The sequence below is a fragment of the Phytophthora cinnamomi genome (genome assembly GCF_018691715.1).
Source record: "Phytophthora cinnamomi strain GKB4 chromosome Unknown Contig76, whole genome shotgun sequence".
NCBI classification, from domain to species: Eukaryota; Oomycota; class Peronosporomycetes; order Peronosporales; family Peronosporaceae; genus Phytophthora; species Phytophthora cinnamomi.
This window is the reverse complement of record NW_027151009.1, coordinates 245,151-262,117: the sequence shown is the minus strand read 5'-3', so window position 1 is coordinate 262,117 and position 16,967 is coordinate 245,151. Positions and strand designations below refer to the sequence as shown.

General features: G+C 55.1%; 8 protein-coding genes across 8 annotated transcripts; 4 read left to right on the top strand and 4 right to left on the bottom strand.

Moving 5' to 3' along the window:
• Positions 1-1,052: 1,052 nt before the first annotated feature.
• IUM83_17861 (putative alpha mannosyltransferase) lies at positions 1,053-2,816 on the top strand (the record flags this gene model as incomplete). Its single annotated transcript, XM_067942829.1, has 1 exon — positions 1,053-2,816. One exon carries the CDS (start codon positions 1,053-1,055, stop codon positions 2,814-2,816), a length of 1,764 nt encoding a protein of 587 aa, XP_067785713.1.
• A 303-nt stretch (positions 2,817-3,119) lies between these two features.
• IUM83_17860 (Serine protease family S08A) lies at positions 3,120-3,524 on the bottom strand (the record flags this gene model as incomplete). The annotated part of the gene is made up of 1 exon (XM_067942828.1): positions 3,120-3,524. The coding sequence occupies one exon, from the start codon at positions 3,522-3,524 to the stop codon at positions 3,120-3,122; it is 405 nt and encodes a 134-aa protein (XP_067785712.1).
• Positions 3,525-3,760: 236 nt separating this feature from the next.
• On the bottom strand, positions 3,761-4,957 carry IUM83_17859 (uncharacterized protein; the record flags this gene model as incomplete). Its single annotated transcript, XM_067942827.1, has 2 exons — positions 3,761-4,769; positions 4,845-4,957. The coding sequence occupies 2 exons, from the start codon at positions 4,955-4,957 to the stop codon at positions 3,761-3,763; spliced, it is 1,122 nt and encodes a 373-aa protein (XP_067785773.1).
• A 1,924-nt stretch (positions 4,958-6,881) lies between these two features.
• IUM83_17858 (cell 5A endo-1,4-betaglucanase) lies at positions 6,882-8,994 on the top strand (the record flags this gene model as incomplete). Its single annotated transcript, XM_067942826.1, has 3 exons — positions 6,882-7,328; positions 7,427-8,434; positions 8,506-8,994. The coding sequence occupies 3 exons, from the start codon at positions 6,882-6,884 to the stop codon at positions 8,992-8,994; spliced, it is 1,944 nt and encodes a 647-aa protein (XP_067785774.1).
• A 1,141-nt stretch (positions 8,995-10,135) lies between these two features.
• Positions 10,136-12,074, top strand: IUM83_17857 (cell 5A endo-1,4-betaglucanase; the record flags this gene model as incomplete). Its single annotated transcript, XM_067942825.1, has 3 exons — positions 10,136-10,417; positions 10,502-11,510; positions 11,596-12,074. The coding sequence occupies 3 exons, from the start codon at positions 10,136-10,138 to the stop codon at positions 12,072-12,074; spliced, it is 1,770 nt and encodes a 589-aa protein (XP_067785767.1).
• Positions 12,075-12,294: 220 nt separating this feature from the next.
• Positions 12,295-13,271, bottom strand: IUM83_17856 (Transmembrane channel protein 7; the record flags this gene model as incomplete). The annotated part of the gene is made up of 5 exons (XM_067942824.1): positions 12,295-12,447; positions 12,516-12,598; positions 12,729-12,761; positions 12,956-13,079; positions 13,149-13,271. The coding sequence occupies 5 exons, from the start codon at positions 13,269-13,271 to the stop codon at positions 12,295-12,297; spliced, it is 516 nt and encodes a 171-aa protein (XP_067785768.1).
• An 854-nt stretch (positions 13,272-14,125) lies between these two features.
• On the bottom strand, positions 14,126-15,725 carry IUM83_17855 (Arsenical-resistance protein; the record flags this gene model as incomplete). The annotated part of the gene is made up of 6 exons (XM_067942823.1): positions 14,126-14,236; positions 14,305-14,361; positions 14,426-14,536; positions 14,622-14,714; positions 14,783-15,590; positions 15,673-15,725. 6 exons carry the CDS (start codon positions 15,723-15,725, stop codon positions 14,126-14,128), a joined length of 1,233 nt encoding a protein of 410 aa, XP_067785766.1.
• A 258-nt stretch (positions 15,726-15,983) lies between these two features.
• On the top strand, positions 15,984-16,844 carry IUM83_17854 (TatD related DNase; the record flags this gene model as incomplete). The annotated part of the gene is made up of 1 exon (XM_067942822.1): positions 15,984-16,844. One exon carries the CDS (start codon positions 15,984-15,986, stop codon positions 16,842-16,844), a length of 861 nt encoding a protein of 286 aa, XP_067785790.1.
• Between the last annotated feature and the right edge of the window lie 123 nt (positions 16,845-16,967).

Sequence of the window (16,967 nt, the reverse complement as noted above, 5' to 3'; positions counted from 1 at the left end):
CTACACGGGAACTGGGTGGCTTATGAGCATGGCCTTCCTGGGGAACCTCGAGGCGGACCTGCAGAGCGGCGCCTACACGCGCTACCAGCTGCTCTACTTGGTTCTAGTCAGCACGTCCTTGGGAGGGTGCTGGCCGCCCGCCTGGGGCCACCACCGGCCGCCACTTGGCCCAGTTGTGCCGCTCCGTACCCTGTAGCCGTCACGTGCTCGACGCGCTTCATTGCGCAACTGACCTCAAATTACTGTGTCGGCAAAGGAGTTTAGCTTCACACCACTCATTATCTTTAACTTTCTGATTGGCTCTAAAATAATTCATTTAAGCATTTCATTGGATAAAAATGGGGTTAGATTTTGTATGGGGATCGAATGGGGATCTGTCTCACCCGGATTTTAGTGTCGCCCGGATTTATCCGTCGTTGTCTGTACACAAGGAGACAAGAAACAGCCGCTTCAATGGAACCACTGAGATTTATTACATTAACTCAGTAGATACCCATGCCAGTCTTTGACACAATTCCTGTGGCACTAACAAATACGGATTGCCTTCGTATACAGATCACGCTAGCCTTCAGACAGCCACTTCATAAAGAAGATTCCACTGGTGTGTATGCAATTCCGCTGGAGAACATGTCGAGCTCGGCGTCTTCCTTCTTGTCGTGGTACTGGACCTTCAGGCTAATTGAAAGAGAGTTAACTAGACGTAGGAGGATGGTCGACGTGTCACGGCTTTTGCGGCGAAAATTAAACTGAACTTTTGTATTGATGGTATTCGCACCAAGATTTGAAACGAGATCCTTGAAAGTGTCATCCCTCCTTTAAGAGGGAAAAAAATCGTTGAGGTTAATCATCTGAAGGCGATGGGCAGAGGTACTGGAGCAGCCAGTTGGGCGTTATCATTAGATCTCGCAGGCTATAGGCTGATACCGGTGCCGAATTAGAGGTGCACGACTGTAACTACCATGAGCTTGTTTTTCACATTAACAAAGAGTGTGTGCTCCACACTACAATTATGTGCGACACACATAACCCCGTCACATTCCCAAGGTATCCCGATGCCTGCTCGACGCGTCACCAAGTCGGAGGCGAAGGCGTCGGCCGCCGTCGCCGCGCAGGTGCACAGCGAGCAGTTAGACGAGCGACAGTTGTGGCTGCCCTCGCTGGAGACGGCGCTGTCCCTGCTGGTCCTGCCTCGCGCCGCGTCGGCGCTGCTGAGCCCCATCGCGGACTGTGACGAGACGTTCAACTACTGGGAGCCGCTGCACTACCTGCTCTACCGCTTCGGCTTCCAGACGTGGGAGTATTCCCCCGTGTACGCGCTGCGCTCCTACGTCTACCTGCTGCTCCACTACGTGGTGGTCAAGCTCACGGCGTTCGGCTCCACGCTCGGTCTGCTGGCTGATCAGAAGCTGCTGCTGTTCTACGGTCTGCGCGCGGCGCTGGCGCTGCTCTCGGCCTACGCGGAGGCGCTGTTCTACCAGTCGACCAGCAGGCGCTTCGGACGACGCACGGCGCGCTACCTGCTGTGGATTCTGCTGTTCAATGCCGGCGTCTTCCACGCCAGCACGGCGTTCCTGCCCAGCACCTTCACCATGGTGCTGGTCATGCTGTTCGCCAGCGCCTGGATGGACAAGAACCACTACCTCGCCCTGTTCTGGGGCGTGGTGGCGGTGCTCTGTGGCTGGCCCTATGTCGGCGTTCTCTTTATCCCGTTCGCAGTCGAGACGCTGTACACTCGGGGACTGGTCAAGAGCATTCTAGTCGGGGCAGGCATTGGTGGCGCTGTGCTGGCGGTGGAGCTGGTTGTCAACTTCCATTACTACCAGCGCTGGGTGCTGCCGGCGTGGAACATCGTGGTTTATAATGTGCTGAGCAACGAGACGGACTCGACGCTGTACGGGACGGAACCGCTGAGCTATTACCTGCTGAATTTGGCGCTCAACTTCAACGTGGTGGCGCTGTTAGCGGCTCCTGCGGTGCTTTTTGTGCTTGTGCTGCCGAGCCACTACGAGACTGGGAAGCTGCAGTTGGTGGCCTACTTGTTGCCCATGTATGTGTGGGTAGCGATCATGTTCACGCAAGCGCACAAGGAGGAGCGATTCCTGTCCCCGGTCTATCCACTGTTTTGTTTGGCTGCCGCGATCACGCTGAGTGCTGTAGTGTATCGCATCGGGCGTTTCTTCAGCCATGCTCGTGGCGTGGGTAATGGACTTACGCAGCTGATTGTGGTGGGTACTCTTGGCGTCTACTCGCTGCTATCAGTATCTCGTGTCGTGAGCAACGTCGTCAACTTTAGTGCTCCGCTTCGTGTGTACCAACACCTGTACGCCAACGTGCTGCCGAATCCTGAAACTGGTATGCTGCTCAACTCCCCGAACGCTGCAGCTCCAACGGTAAACCTGTGCCTTCTGAAGGAATGGTACCGCTTTCCGACGAGTTTCTTCATCCCGTCTAGCAGCACCAAGGTGCAATTTGTAAAGTCGTCGTTCTCCGGTTTGCTGCCGAAGCCTTTCGAGGAGCACGAGAACGGCACGTCCATCATCCCCAGCGCCATGAACGACCAGAACCGAGAGGAGCCCAGTCGCTACGTGCCCATCGAGACCTGCGACTACGTCGTGGACCTGAACCTGCCCGGCCAGCAGGAGACCAAGTTTTGGGAGGAGCCAGCCACGTGGGAGCTCGTGCATTCCGAGCCATTCCTCGATGCGGAACGCTCCAAATCGCCGTACCGATCGTTCTACATCCCGATGCTAACGCCACAGCACGTGAAGTACGCGGACTATGCGATCTACAAACGTAAGAAAACCGCGACAAATTAGAGGAAAATGGAAGATGAGTACAGGTACGGTATCCATGGATGTTGGGTAAGTTTAGAGCCGACAACTTGTGTTTCATGGTACAAATCACCTATCGTTCAATGACGGATACTTTACCCCAATTTGGGGTAAAGTATCCGCCTTGCAGTTGCGACCCAGATTCAATGCAAAGCGGATGCAGTTGGCAAGCAGCTGAGCATTAGCCAGTGCGTGCGATGAGAATCTCATCATGAGATACTGTACCATCGTCATGTAGTAATACGTAGCTTGTTACCCGTTGAGCTTACCAATTCGGTGGCACCAGCCCTACTTAAAATCCCCCGCTAGAGTCTGGAAGACCTGCTCCATTTCGATCTTCTCCACTGCGTCAAGCCGTGCCAGAGCCAGCAGCAGCTCTCGCTGCGCGCCCTGCACGGCGACGGAGTTGCTGATCCACAAGAATGTGGAGCCGCTGAACAGCTCGCTGTGTCGTGCCAGCAGATCCTTCACTGGCTGCTGGGTCTGCGCCGCGAAGCTCTGCAGCGACTCGGCCACGCACGAGGTGCGCTCGGTGCGGCCCATATCCGTCGCGTCGGCGCAGTCCTGCAGCGCCTGTGCGGGCGATGCCAGCTGCACCATGACGTCCACGCGCACCTCTGTGTCGCTGCGGATCGCGCGCTGCAGCTCCGCCGACAGCTTGGACTCTTCCGCCGCAGAGAGAGACGCCGCCATCGCAGCCAGTAGCAGCGCCAAGGTTGTGCGCCGCATTGATGAGTGTAATGACTGACGGTTGCAACGGAAACTACCTCTTTAAACACATAGGACGATCTATGAGGTATGACAGGGTTATCAGACGTGCGACAAGACTGCATCGTCGTTAACGTCAAGATGCTGTTCTACCCAAGATTCGAGCTCCATATTAGGTGAGAAGAGTGGTTCCTTCGGTGTTAAGTTATGCAATCAATCGCTTAGACGAAGACGCTGTCCAGGACCTGTGGCGCCTGCACCAGGTCGTAGAGGAAGTCTTCTTCGCACTGTAGGGTGAGTCGTGGGAGGTCGTCGATCAGCTGTTGCTTCAGGGCGGGGGCGGATCGCGCGCCGCAATTGCGCGCGTCGACCGCTCGGAGACATTGCAGCGAGCAGCCCGCCAGCCGCGCGTTGATCGCCCGCGTGTACACGGGGCGCACCAGGAAGCCCTGGCACTCGGTGGCTGACGTCTCCGGCGCGCAGTACTCGCTGAACTGGCGCAGCTCCTTGCGCGCCACGCACACCTGCAGCCCGTCGTCGAGGTAGCACTCGAGCCAGACCTGGTCGCGGGCGCGGCGGCGCGAGCCGTACTGCGGCCTCGTGGAGTGCACCACCCGCGCGATGCTGTTGACGGTGTACAACACCTGCCCCGCGCCTTCGTTCTCGAAGCCGGCGGCGGCTTCGGTGCTCGCTTTCCAGATCTGGCGGGCCAGCGGCCGCATCCTCATGGCCTCGAGCGCCTTGGCGCTCTTCCACACGACGCGGCTGGACGAATCTTCGTCATCCTCCTCCTGGCACAGCAGATGGCGCCAGCCGAAGACCTGCCGCACCCTGCTGCGTCGCCGCAGGTGGCTGCGGCTGGCGCTGCCGTTGAGGTGGCGCAGCTCGCTGGGCACGGCGTGCATGGCATGCAGCACGCGCAGCGTGTCGCGGCTCGACAGGCCGGGCAGCGCGAACTGCAGCGACCTGGGCGAGCCCACGGAGGCGCGAGCGGACTGCTCGTGCTCCCAGCTCGTGGCCCTGCAGTCTGCTGCTGAGACCCGTTGGCGCTTGAAGCCACGACGCGGTGAGATGACCACACTGGCCCAGCGCTTGTGGGTCTGCGAATGGTGCTGATGGCGAACGACGGAGACTTGGAGCTGCTGGCGCTTGCCGCTCGACGGCAGCCAGCACATGTCGGAGTCCGTGTCGACGGGGTCTTGAAGTGACAGCAGTGGGCACGCCGCGAGTCTGCAAGGATGAAGATGCAAGAGAGGCGTGAGCATGGAGCGCGCAAAGTTTAAGGCCAGTGGCGTCCGCACGCACGTTGAAGCGGACGGCTGGAACTTGCAGTCCCAGGACTGCAGGGCGGCGATGGGCGCCAACTCGGGCGAGGCCTCGCGCTCGGGGTGGTCAATGGGCTGGCACACGACGCCCATGGCGGCGAGATCGAGAATGGCGATCCGCGGGTGAGCTTTTGCCAGGCAGCTGGCTGGCTGGCTGGAGATCGCGCCCAACGTTGCGGTTGTGGCTCCGCGCACCGAATGGAGAATGGGTTGGTGGCGACCGATGGTTTGAAAAGGGAAAAGGGAAGGTGCGGGACGTTGCCCATCTCCCTTAGGTCCCACTTTTTCCATAAAAAGGGTACCGTCGTACGTGAGCCCTCGCTTGTACTGTTACAGTACAGTACCAATACAAATGGTACAGCCTTCGCCCGTTAGGCGCACCTCTTCTTTCGCATCCCCTGCCATATCTGAGGATCCCAATCGTATAACCACAATAACATACAGTCTCATCCAGCCCCATCAATAATTCCTTTCTAATAAGATCGGTGTAGACATGCACACAACATGAGGAGCACTGTACTGTCAGATTGCGAGTCGGCCTCGCCTGGACTCCAGGCTGGGGTCTCCAGCGAAGGCGTGGTAGGTGATGTGGGGGTAGCATACTGCTGAGCAGGCTGCCAGTGCCGCAGTCCTTTGTTTTCCTCGGAGCGAGGGCGCCCTCAACGCGACAGACGAAACCGCTCGCAAAGCGTCGACGCGAGCGCCGAAATCGCATTGCTCGCGGACATGAACTGCACACTGTACTGTGCAGTGCAGTTCACACTCTCTGGAATCAGACCTTGGCGCAGGAGTCTGCCAGACTCAGAGGCTCTGAGTCAGAGCGCGCTCCGTCACAGTATATCTGATCCGCAGTCACCTGCCTCAGGCACAGGCAGGCTGCCTGCCTGTGCCTTGGTGAACTGCACGGCGCCCCAGCGCCCGCCGCGAAGGTGCCGCATCGGCGACAGGAACGCTGCGCGCGCACGAGCAGCAGCACTTCGGAAGCGCATTTACGGCTGCAACTACTGTACCGGAACTCGCAACGAGAGCAACCCTCAATTTGCGGGACCGTTGGGGCTTTCACCTTGCAATGCTTTCAACGACGTTACCGCTGAGTCAGCGGCGCTGACAGCTTCCGATCACTTTGGCGACAAGTGAAACGGCTAGACCATAATGAGGAATACCCCTCCAAGACGGGTTCCAACGGCGGCTACATCAAGGAGAATCTCGGCGGCGGGAGCGAGGTGTACCAGCGCGCATTCTGCCGCGGTGGACATGGACCGAGATCTCAAAGGCGCTAAGAGCATCATTGGCAAGAACGTCGAGGTGCTGTTCCAGCCTCGAAAAATTCAAGCAGTGCCGTCTTCATCGCGGAGACCTGCCGCCGACTGCAAGAGCTCCTTAGGCGTCACACAGTGCTAGTAATGAAGAAGCTTAGCCACGTTGCTCCGTTGAGTTGCTTAGGGGGGTCTAGCTGCACGACCGTCCGAGCGGCCCCCGGCGCCTCGGCTACAGGAACGCTGCTCGGGCATGAGCAGCGGCACCACAGGCTACATGCACAAGATAGCTGCAACTTTGCAACGAAAGCCCTCGAGCACCTCAATTTGCGGGAGCGAGACTTTCGCCTGCACCGCTGACAGCTCTGCCTCCGAGCCTGTCGCAGTGCGCCTCGAAGCAAGCCGCCGTTTGCGATTCCCCTGCCGTGCTGAAATTGGGGACGCCTGGATTCGGATGGGAGTGCGGCTCTTGTCTTATCCGCGGCGATCCAAACCTATCGAAGTGTACGCACTGTGCAATTCCTGCCGATCAAAGCTGCGAGAAATATGCTAGTTTTTGTAAGTCGCTGGTCTGCCAGCGGCCTTGACCCGCGACAAACAGTGCGTATGACACCGAAGACCTCCTGGTCGCCCGTCACAAAGCTCGGGCGGCGGCAATGGCGGCGAACAGTACATGTACTCGCTCACTCTCGAACTTCCCTCCGCCGGAGCACCGCACTGTTCGCAGGCTCGGAGGACAATACAATCGTAGCTAGCACACCATGTCAGCAGCACAACGGGACACTGGTGCAGCGGTGGACTCGCCCGTCAGCGCCAGCGCGATGCTGGGCTCGCCGACACACAACTACAACGCGATGCTGAGTCGCGGAGACTCGCTCGACATCCCGGACCAGGACTACGTCCCGCAGGCCTCAGCGCGCGAGATTTTCCGTGAGCCCTCGGAGGCCCAAGCGCAGACCATCAGCGACAGAGGCGGCTACTCGTACAGCATTCGCCCAACGGAGGCGGACGCCAACTCGCCCGGTCGAGTGACGTTCTCGTACTCCAGTGGCAACAACAACAACAGCGGTAGTGGAGTCGGCCTGGCTGGCGCTGCCCCCGTGGCACTTGCCCGCCCGTCGATGCTCGAGCGAAACATCGAGGCCGTGAGCGAACCGACAAGTGCCGGGTTTGCAGCCAAGACGAAGCACTACAACGGTCGCTACCGGGTGCGTCTCGATGCCACTAGTTTTGCTAGTCAAGAATACCTACAGTGGAGTCTAACAACCGGTTTATGGTTCCGTGGGGTTGTTTGAAAATCTTACAGAGGTGGCCAGGTGTGGTGTTGATTCTGGCGATCGTCATTGGCGGCGTGGTGGCTATCACCTTCGCTGCCATGCACACGCACACTTCCAGTACAGCCCGCGAAGAGGCTTATCAGAAACGAAAGGCTGGCGCCTCCGCCATTACTGGCGGTGCCAGTGGCAGCGGCAGCGACCTGGTTTCGGACGACGGTGAAGTGGACAACCCCAAGTCGTACCCGGACATGGGATGCGAACTCCCGGACTATCAGAGCAAGGACGGACACATCTACGCTGTCGCTTCGAACGGCACAGAGGTGGCGGTGGACATCAAGGGTATCAATTGGTTCGGCATGGAAACAGGTACAGCTATCCCACTTGGACTCTGGGACAACTCCGAGAACGGCACCACGGCGTACCAAATCGCGTACTTCTTGGAGACGAACAAGTTCAACGCGGTCCGCCTGCCGCTTTGTATCAACTGGATCCTCACGAACCAGGCACCCGAGTCGTCGTTGATCAACACGGCCGAGAATCGGGCTATCTCCATCACGAGCTACATGTCGCTCCTCAAGAGTCTCATCAAGGCGCTGGCTTACCGGAATATCGGCGTGCTCCTCAGTTTGCACACTCTTACGTCGACGGTGAGTGGTGGTCTCTGGTACAACGATAACATCACCCAGAGCGATTTCTTGGACGCCGTCGATACACTTACGGGAGACCTGTGTAGCAACAAGTACTGGAATGTCATCGGCCTCGATTTGAAGAATGAGCCGTACCAGGGCACGTGGGGTGACGGTGAGGACACGGACTGGCGCGAAGGCGCGCAAACCATCGGCAACCGCATGCTGAAGGGCTGCTCGAACTGGATGGGTTTCGTTGAGGGCATCTACGCGTCGCACACGCTCACTATCAACGATACCGACTTCAGTTTTTACGATTGGTATGGCAGTGGTCTGCAGAAGGCCAACGAGTATCCGGTGGAGTTTACCACGGACAATAAGGTGGTGTATGCGCCACACTACTACACACCGGTACGAACATCCTTTCTGCATGATACATTTCTGCTTGATACTAACAATTCCTTGTGTGTAAAACAAAAAAGGCTGTGTATCCACAGACGTACTTATTTGGTGGAGGCACGAGTGGTGATAACGGTGAGTTGGACGACTACGTGGAGCTGTCCAATTCGTCACTAAAGACGCGAATTTCGGCCACGATGGACGAGATGTTCGGTTTTATCGCGGATAATAAGTCGGCTGCACTGCTCCTGGGCGAGTTCGGCGGTCTGTACGCGACCGATCTGATGCCGGAGCTCACGACGAAGCGCTGCACAGATTACTCGATCGAACTCATGGTGGAGAACGGTTGGTCCGGCGGGTTCGTGTGGTCTCTGAACCCGGAGAGTGCTTACCAGTACAACCCGGCCGATACGTACGGCACCTTCACGGAAGGTGTGCTGGAGGACGATTGGCTGACAGCCAACAGCGAGTTTTTGGCGGGCCTGGAGGCGATGAACGACCTCGAGCATTTGCGCATGATGCCGTGCTTTGAGACGGAGGACTCGGACTCGGGCTCGTCCGGCTCGGACTAGAGTTTTTGAGGACCGGTTAAGTTAAGCACGTAGACACCTCCGCGAAATGTATGACAGCACAATACACGTCTACAACTTCGTACAGCAAGTACGCCTAGTTTTCTTTTATTAAAAAATAAAGCATGTTCTATACTACAGTGATCCTCCCCGTTATGCGTATTGATTCATCGATCTTATTAGAAAGGGATTATTGATGGGATTGGAAGAGACTGTATTTTAGTGCATTTGTACGATTTTAATCAGCAAATATGGCAGGGGATGTGAAAGAAGAGGTGAGCACACCATTTGGTGTTCGAATGAGGTCGTGCAGCGAGATACAAGTATCGAATCGATACCATCGATTGGAACACGGAGAACTGCCCGGCGGGATCGGCGACCGCCACCGACGACGATAACCTTGAGCGATGGCGATATGCCATATTGCCATCGCTCAGCTCCGAGAAAATTTTAGCAGGCGAGGCTAGTGGCCGCAACAGTGTTGCCAACATGGCAAATTGCCATCGCCATCTGAGATCGGTCCGGCGCTGAACCGATGGCAGAAACGAACATGCGGCGGTGTTGGACACTGTCACGCCGGCAGGCTGAAGCGCCCGCTTCAGGAGATAGGATATCATACGGATATCACCGCCATCGTCGGCGGCTAGTGCCTTTATCACGCGGGCGGCTTCGGATAGCTCCATCGTTGCTATATTTTTGGCGTCCGAGCTAGAGGATTCGGCGCTTCGCAACGTAGCGAGCGCGTTAGTCGACTACCGCCGGACTTGATTTTTCGTTTTTTCGGCCGATGCCTAAAAATCCCCTATTCGCCTAGCTTCTATCGCCTACAAATATAGCAACACCCTCTCGTTAGCGACCTTGCGCCTGCTCTCAGCTTTCAACGGTCTCCACAATTTTTGCTAGGCAAATCTCAGCGGCGCTAAACCCGGGGACGCCCTGTCTCAAGCACCATGTTTCCTCTTGATTCCAGTATGCTGGACACGATCCGCCGTGCACGAAGAATGCCACGCCTGCATCCACTTTTGCATTTGCTTCAAGCCAAAGGCAGTTGCCAATGAGACGTGAACCTAAAGCGGAGAACCTCGTGGAGTCGCCCGCGGCGTCCAGCCAGGCGCCGAGCTCTCCCACTTACAATTATAGCGCCATGCTCAACCGCGAGGACGTCCCCGAACAGCGCGAGGTCTTCCGCGAGCCCAGCGAGGCGCAGACCTACGGCGTGCAGGGCGGCTACGGCAACGGCAGCACCCGCTATAGCACCTTGGGTGCTGACGCCAATGCCGGGCGCATGAGCGGCTCTGGCAACGGAGGTGCTAACGCGGGCGTGTTCACTCGCGGCTCGCTGCTGGACCGCAACATCGAAGCGGTCAGTGAACCCACCCCCGGTTTCCTCGAGAAGACGCAGCAAAAGTACAAAGGCCGCTACCGGGTACGTCTGCAGCAACTTTAACTTCTTTCACCTAACGCGAGTGTACAGCGATTTTTAACACTAGCCTAAACTTTTATTTTTCAGAGGTGGCCGGGTATTTTGCTGCTTCTGCTCATCGTGGGCGGAGCTGCCGCCGCCATCACCCTCTCCGCCTTGCACGCCAACAGCACCGCCGACACTCGCGACGCAGACTACTCGCAACGCAAAGCCAACAGTGAAAAAATCTCGGGCGGCGCCAGTGGCAGCGGCACCGACCTCGTCTCAGACGACGGAGTGGTGGACAACCCCAAGTCGTACCCGGACATGGGCTGCGAGCTGCCGGACTACCAGAGCAAGGGCGGCCGCATCGTGGCCGTGAGCTCCAACGGCACGGAGGTGCCCGTGGACATCAAGGGCATCAATTGGTTCGGCATGGAGACAGGTACAGCCATCCCACTTGGACTCTGGGACAACTCGGAGAACGGCACCACCGCCTTCCAGATCGCCACCTTTTTGGCAGATAACAAGTTCAACGCCGTCCGCCTGCCGCTGTGTATCAACTGGATCCTCACGAACCAGAAGCCGGAGATTTCGCTCATCAACACGGCCGAGAACCGAGCGGTGAACGTGACGAGCTACATGGCGCTGATCAAGAGCATTGTCAAGGTGCTGGCGTACCGCAACATCGGCGTGCTGCTGAGTATGCACACGCTCACGTCGACCGACAGCGGCAGTCTATGGTACAGCGACACGATCACGGTAACTGACTTTCTGACCGCCGTGGACACGCTCACCAAGAACCTCTGCAGCGAGAGGTACTGGAACATCATTGGCATCGATGTCAAGAACGAACCGTCCAAGGCGACGTGGGGCGACGGAACCGCCACGGACTTCCACGCCGGAGCCAAGAAGATCGCCGACCGCATGCTGGACGGCTGCTCCAACTGGCTCGGCTTCGTGGAAGGTGTCAACGCCGACCACACCGTCACGATCGACGGTACCGCCTACGACTACTACGACTGGTACGGAGGTGGGCTGCAGAAAGCGGCTGACTACCCGCTCACGTTCAGTACGGCCAACAAGGTGGTCTATGCGCCACACTACTACACACCAGGTACGAAAGTCGCTTGATCTGATCTTTGTCTTGCTTGTTGTGTGAAAAACTAAGGATGCATCTGCTTGTGCATGATTTTTTTTAGCTGTATATCCACAGAGTTACTTTTACAACGGTGGAACCCAGGGTTCGAACGGTGCTATCGCTAACTACGTGGAGATCGATGACAGTACGCTCAAGGCACGTATCAAGGCCACAATGGCCGATATGTTTGGATTTTTGGGCGATGACAACTCGTCCGCGTTGCTGCTGGGTGAATTCGGTGGATTGTACTCCAAGGATCTGCACCCAGAGCTCACCACCAAACGCTGCACCGACCTCAGCATCGAAGTGATTGTGGAAAGCGGCTGGGCTGGTGGTTTCGTGTGGTCCCTGAACCCTGAAAGCGCTTACCAGTTCAACCCCGCTGATACATACGGCACGTTCACGGAGGGCATCCTGGAGGACGACTGGCTTACTGCCAACAGCGAATTCTTGAAGGGTATGACCGGAATGGATACCTTGGCCAACCTTCGCAAGATGCCATGTTTCGAGACTGAGGTGTCGTCATCGGGTTCAAGTTAGCTGATGAGTAAGTACAGTCTGGATCGACAAGGCTGTGTGGCTTCTGCTTGTCTGCAGATGAGCAGGTGCAATTTTACCCTGTTGGTACTCGGTCAAACACAGTGTACACGTAATATTGAACTTCTTTTACTTCTCTAACAGATACACCAGAGTATCGCGGCATGCCTTTTCTTTTACTTCACTATCAGATACACCAGAGTATCGCGGCATGCCTTTGAGTTTATCGATCCGCTGCATTTTCAGCGCCTCCGGAATCGTTTGCACGACCCCCTCCCATTTTCTGAAGCCGCAAGCGATTTTCAAGTTGTTTGATCTTCCTCCGCAATGACGAAAAGGTAAGTGCTACATCCTGCTCGCGTTGCAATGCCGTCATCTACAAATAAAGTGAATAGCTCGGTTAGCGAAGCTGAAAACCGCGTTGGGGACTTCTGACCGACGTACGATGTAGACCGTCAACGAGTTGCGAAGGAAGAATGTGATCAGCAAGAATATGAACAGGAGCATCCACGGCACGAAATTGTTGCCTAGCACGAGCGCGTAGAACGCAGACGCAACACCGGACGATGTGATGTAGTTCAAGAGAGGGGTATAGCCCATTGCAACGTTAACAAACGGCCCACAAGCGTATTCGCATATGCACAGAGGGTAACCAACCGAACATTCCGACCCCGTCAGGAAGTACGAGCTCTGAGACAGTCGAAAGCACATACAAAAAATTAGCCTAACTGAACTAAAGCAATAAAATAAAGCAAAGTGTACCGATGAACGGGTAGTATCGATTGTGCATAACTTCGTGGTGGCATTGTAGCTGTTTGCCACGCAAAGTATATCGTCGCTTGAAGATGCCAGCGAATCTTGTAGGCCACATTGCTTCGGTAGACGCGTGTTCAGCAGGAAAAAATGGGTGAACCCCAGGAAAATGAGCACTGTGCAGAAGTAGAACTTGATGAAGAAACTTCCGGCATCCTTGGCACCCCACGGGTTCACTGGTTTCTTCTGCAAATACTACAACCAGTCGTCAGGCAAAGCAAACGAGGATATCTTATCACCACACCAATCTAAACGGAACAGTACCATGAGAATAAACTTGTCGAACTTGAAGTTTACTACGTGTAACAGGAGAACTAGTAGTGCGGTTGTTGGGGCCAGCGGTATAGCCACCAATGCGATCGTGCAAGAATACAATAGCGCCACCATTTTCTGAGGAACCAGGAACTCGGACTTCGTCAGTAGGCTCTCTGTTTGCCCTTCAGCTAGGTTCTTTGAAGTGTCTTCTACGAGTAAAGAGGTCAAATCTGGCACTTGATCAGCGTCACCGCGAACGACTATTCCATCATTGACTTCCTCGACTATTGCGTGAGGTGTGACTTTGGCTCTCTGCTTTGCCTTCTTAGCTGTAGTTCTTTTTTCTCGCTGGTGTCGCCAAATAGCCTTCAACATATTTATCACCACGCCAATCAACGGCGCTGATATTGCCATAAATTTGCTTACACTGAAGTCTGTCAGTACCAGCGTTAGCAGACCTGCTGACGCTTGTTCAGCACGGCAATTAAAACTTTCCGGCTTAAATCTTAGCATTACATTCTTACGGACGGTTGATCCGTCGAACGTGAGCAGTTCCAATATGTTTTGAGTCGAGGTCAGCAACATCGGGTCGAGGAGCAACGCGAATGAGAAAAGCTGAATCAGCACGTTGAGGATTTTGGCCAAATACAACCGTGTCACCATGGCTTTGATAGCAAAGCCTACATCGTCCCATTTCTCGATCGCAGTCAATATGGATATGAGTTTCGGGAGAATAGCGTTGATTACAGTCACCACGGCAGGAACGATACTACTGGCGTACGGTGCGAAGATGGCAGCCTTCGCTGCTAGCTGAAGTTGGAGCTGTGACGATTGTGTGGTAAGCAGGATGATGAGACACCAACTTGCAGCTTGGATAGCCACGTAAAATATGAAGGCGACAAAACGCCGGGCGTACAAAATATACTTCTGTTTCCTGCAGGTAGAAGAAAAGTAAGTATGACTCAAGACAAACGCAACATGTACGGTTAACATGAATCCTCATACTTGGTTCTTGATTTGATTGTCTCCGCACGTTTTTCCTCCTCCATAGCGATTTTTACTTGCTCAGCAATCGTCTTTTTCAAATCGCTGACTTGCTAAAGCAGACTCAACAAGAAAATTAGCTCAACGTCACAGAAAAAGTTAAACTCACATATCTACTTACATCTGGCGTCATGAGCGAGAAATCCCAAGCATTTAGTAGAATTCTGCTGTACTTCGGCTGCGAGATGACCGTGTTAGCATTGAGTACGCGCTTTTCGCCCAGGCAACTGTATTTAGTACACCTTCTCGCTGGCATTGTCGACAGCTTGGACAGTCTTAGACATTCGGTCTTCGGCTATCCACTTGCGAAGTGTGAAAAGCAGCAGAAGAAGTTCCATCCAGAGTAGAATAGCCTTGCAAGATCATTGATCAGTGTTAGTTTTTTATATATATGTGATCACAGCCACATTGTAGTAGATACACAAAAGGCGTCCGAACCGAGTATACAAAGGCTTCGTCTGGAAAATATCCCGGAAGTTGGAGGAAGGTGGGAATGACACCCGAATACGCCATCCAATTCACGCTTGCTGACTGTAAATGATCGCCAAGTTAGTAAGTCGGTCATCTGAAATGACTAAAAAACTTGTGCCAGATCCAACCTGATGAAGAAGATACAAAATGTGCAACACGAGAAACACAAAGCACGGGAGCGACATAACCATAAATGTCATAATGATCCAGCCAAAAAAGCGAAAATACGAAGATACGGAGGATCCAAACTGCGCCTCGATCTGCCGGATATCTGTCGTGAATGGGTACAGCCTGCGTCGTAGAAACAAACGAAACTTCTTCAACTTCAAGCGAATTCCTCGTACAGCCGCCCGATTTGTTCCGTCGCTAAGATCAGCTTCCATCATTTCCTGAGCATCCGCCGCTCCGTTCAACATCTGCTGCCGCATTTCACGCTGCCTTTGAGCTTCCACTTCCGTCATCCTCGGTCCATTTCGCCCTCCACCTGCACCTGCAATGCCGAGCTTAAGTTGCATCATAGCACTGTTGCCTCCACCCCCACCTGCAGCTCCTCGAAATCTCAGAATCGTCTCTTTCTCCTCCTCCCACTCCTCTTGGGCTGAAACAAGTTCTTGCTGGGCGAGTTGCAACTCGTTTTGCAGATTGGAGATAGTTGCCTGGGCCTGCGTCTGCGCAACTTGCAGCCTCTGCACCATTTTGTCTCGATGCTGCAACTGCTTCTCCAGCAAGCGCAACTTTTTACCCACAAGAGCCTGTCGGTACTGGGGCATGTGACTCACGAACCCTTCGCTAGTCGTCTCGGAATCATTTGCCGCGTCTTCTTCGTCCTCTTCGTAGTCCTCGACGTTCCAATTATTCGCATCAGCAGGGAACGAGGTGAGTTTTGCCACTTGTTTGTCCACTGCCGCCTCAATGGCCTCCAAACTCAATGAATTCCTACAAACGTGCAACACGAAAGTGGAAGTGTTAACACTGCTGCCACCGCCAAACTTCAAGATGCAACAAAGACTCGCTTAACCTCATGCCGCTGAAGCCAGGCACATCGTCGCTGTCGTCCTCACCATGCAACATCTCTGTCTAGCCACGTCTCTTCATGCTCACATCGGAATTAGCCGGTGCTCTCTAAACGCGCACACCACTTTTACACAAACTCGAATCAAAAGCAAACACCAAAGCGATAGATCGCTCTTCACCTTTCGCCTCTCGATGCCATTTACGCACGACGAGCTGTCCACCAATTTGTGGTACTACGTGCAAGACTCTGTCGTCCACTCTACGAAGAAACACCACGTCAAATCCCACCACAAACCCAAGGCGAAAACCTCTAAAATGACGCAAAAGCCCAAGGCGGAACCCCCTCACGCCGCGGATCTGGAACTCTTCGACTTCGACTGCAACTTGACGCATGAAGACCTCCGCGACAATGTCTCAGCTTTGATGCAACAAGCTGCAGCTGTCGGGGTGAAGGAGATGCTGGTGCCTGGCGCCACCATCGACGAGTCCCAACGGGCCGTCGAACTGTGTCGGCAACACCCGACCACTCTCTTCCCCACGGCGGGGGTGCACCCTTACAATGCACGGGCAATGCCCACGCAGCAGGAGTTGAGTATGCTTAAAGGTCTCATGGAGTTGCAAGAGGTCCGGGCAGTGGGGGAGTGCGGGCTGGACTACTCGCCGAGTTTTCCGGAACCGGAGTTCCAGAAGAAGTGGTTCGTCGAGCAGCTCTTTCTAGCCTGCGAGCTGAAGAAGCCGCTGTTCCTGCACGAGCGACTGGCGCACCAAGACTTTATCCAGTTGATCGACGAGGCCAGCTCGAAATCCGGCGGGTACTTTCCTCCGGCGGTGGTGCACTGCTTCACAGGCAACGAGGAGGAGCTCAAGGCCTACGTCGCTCGTGGTGACGACTGGTACATCGGCGTCACGGGGTTCATCTGCAAGAAGCAGGGCGCAGCTCTTCAAGAAATGGTGAAGCACATCCCGCTAGAGAGGCTGGTGCTGGAGACGGATGCGCCGTACATGGGCTTCCCCAAGTGTCGCCGGGCTGAGAAGAGTGACCATAAGAAGCAGTACCCGAACGTGCCCAGCGCGATGCCCCTCGTGGCTCAAGCTGTTGCGGCGGCTCTAGGTCGGTCGCCGCAAGAAGTTGCCAAGATCACTTGCGCCAACGCACGTCGCTTCCTGCGCCTATGATAGACATACATCTACAGTTACTCCACTTGCGGAAGGAAGAAGTTGCGTCAAACTCTTAGAGTACGTTTTTCACATGCAGGTCATTCTTTAGATACTTGTAAGCGTTAAAACTATCCTAAACTG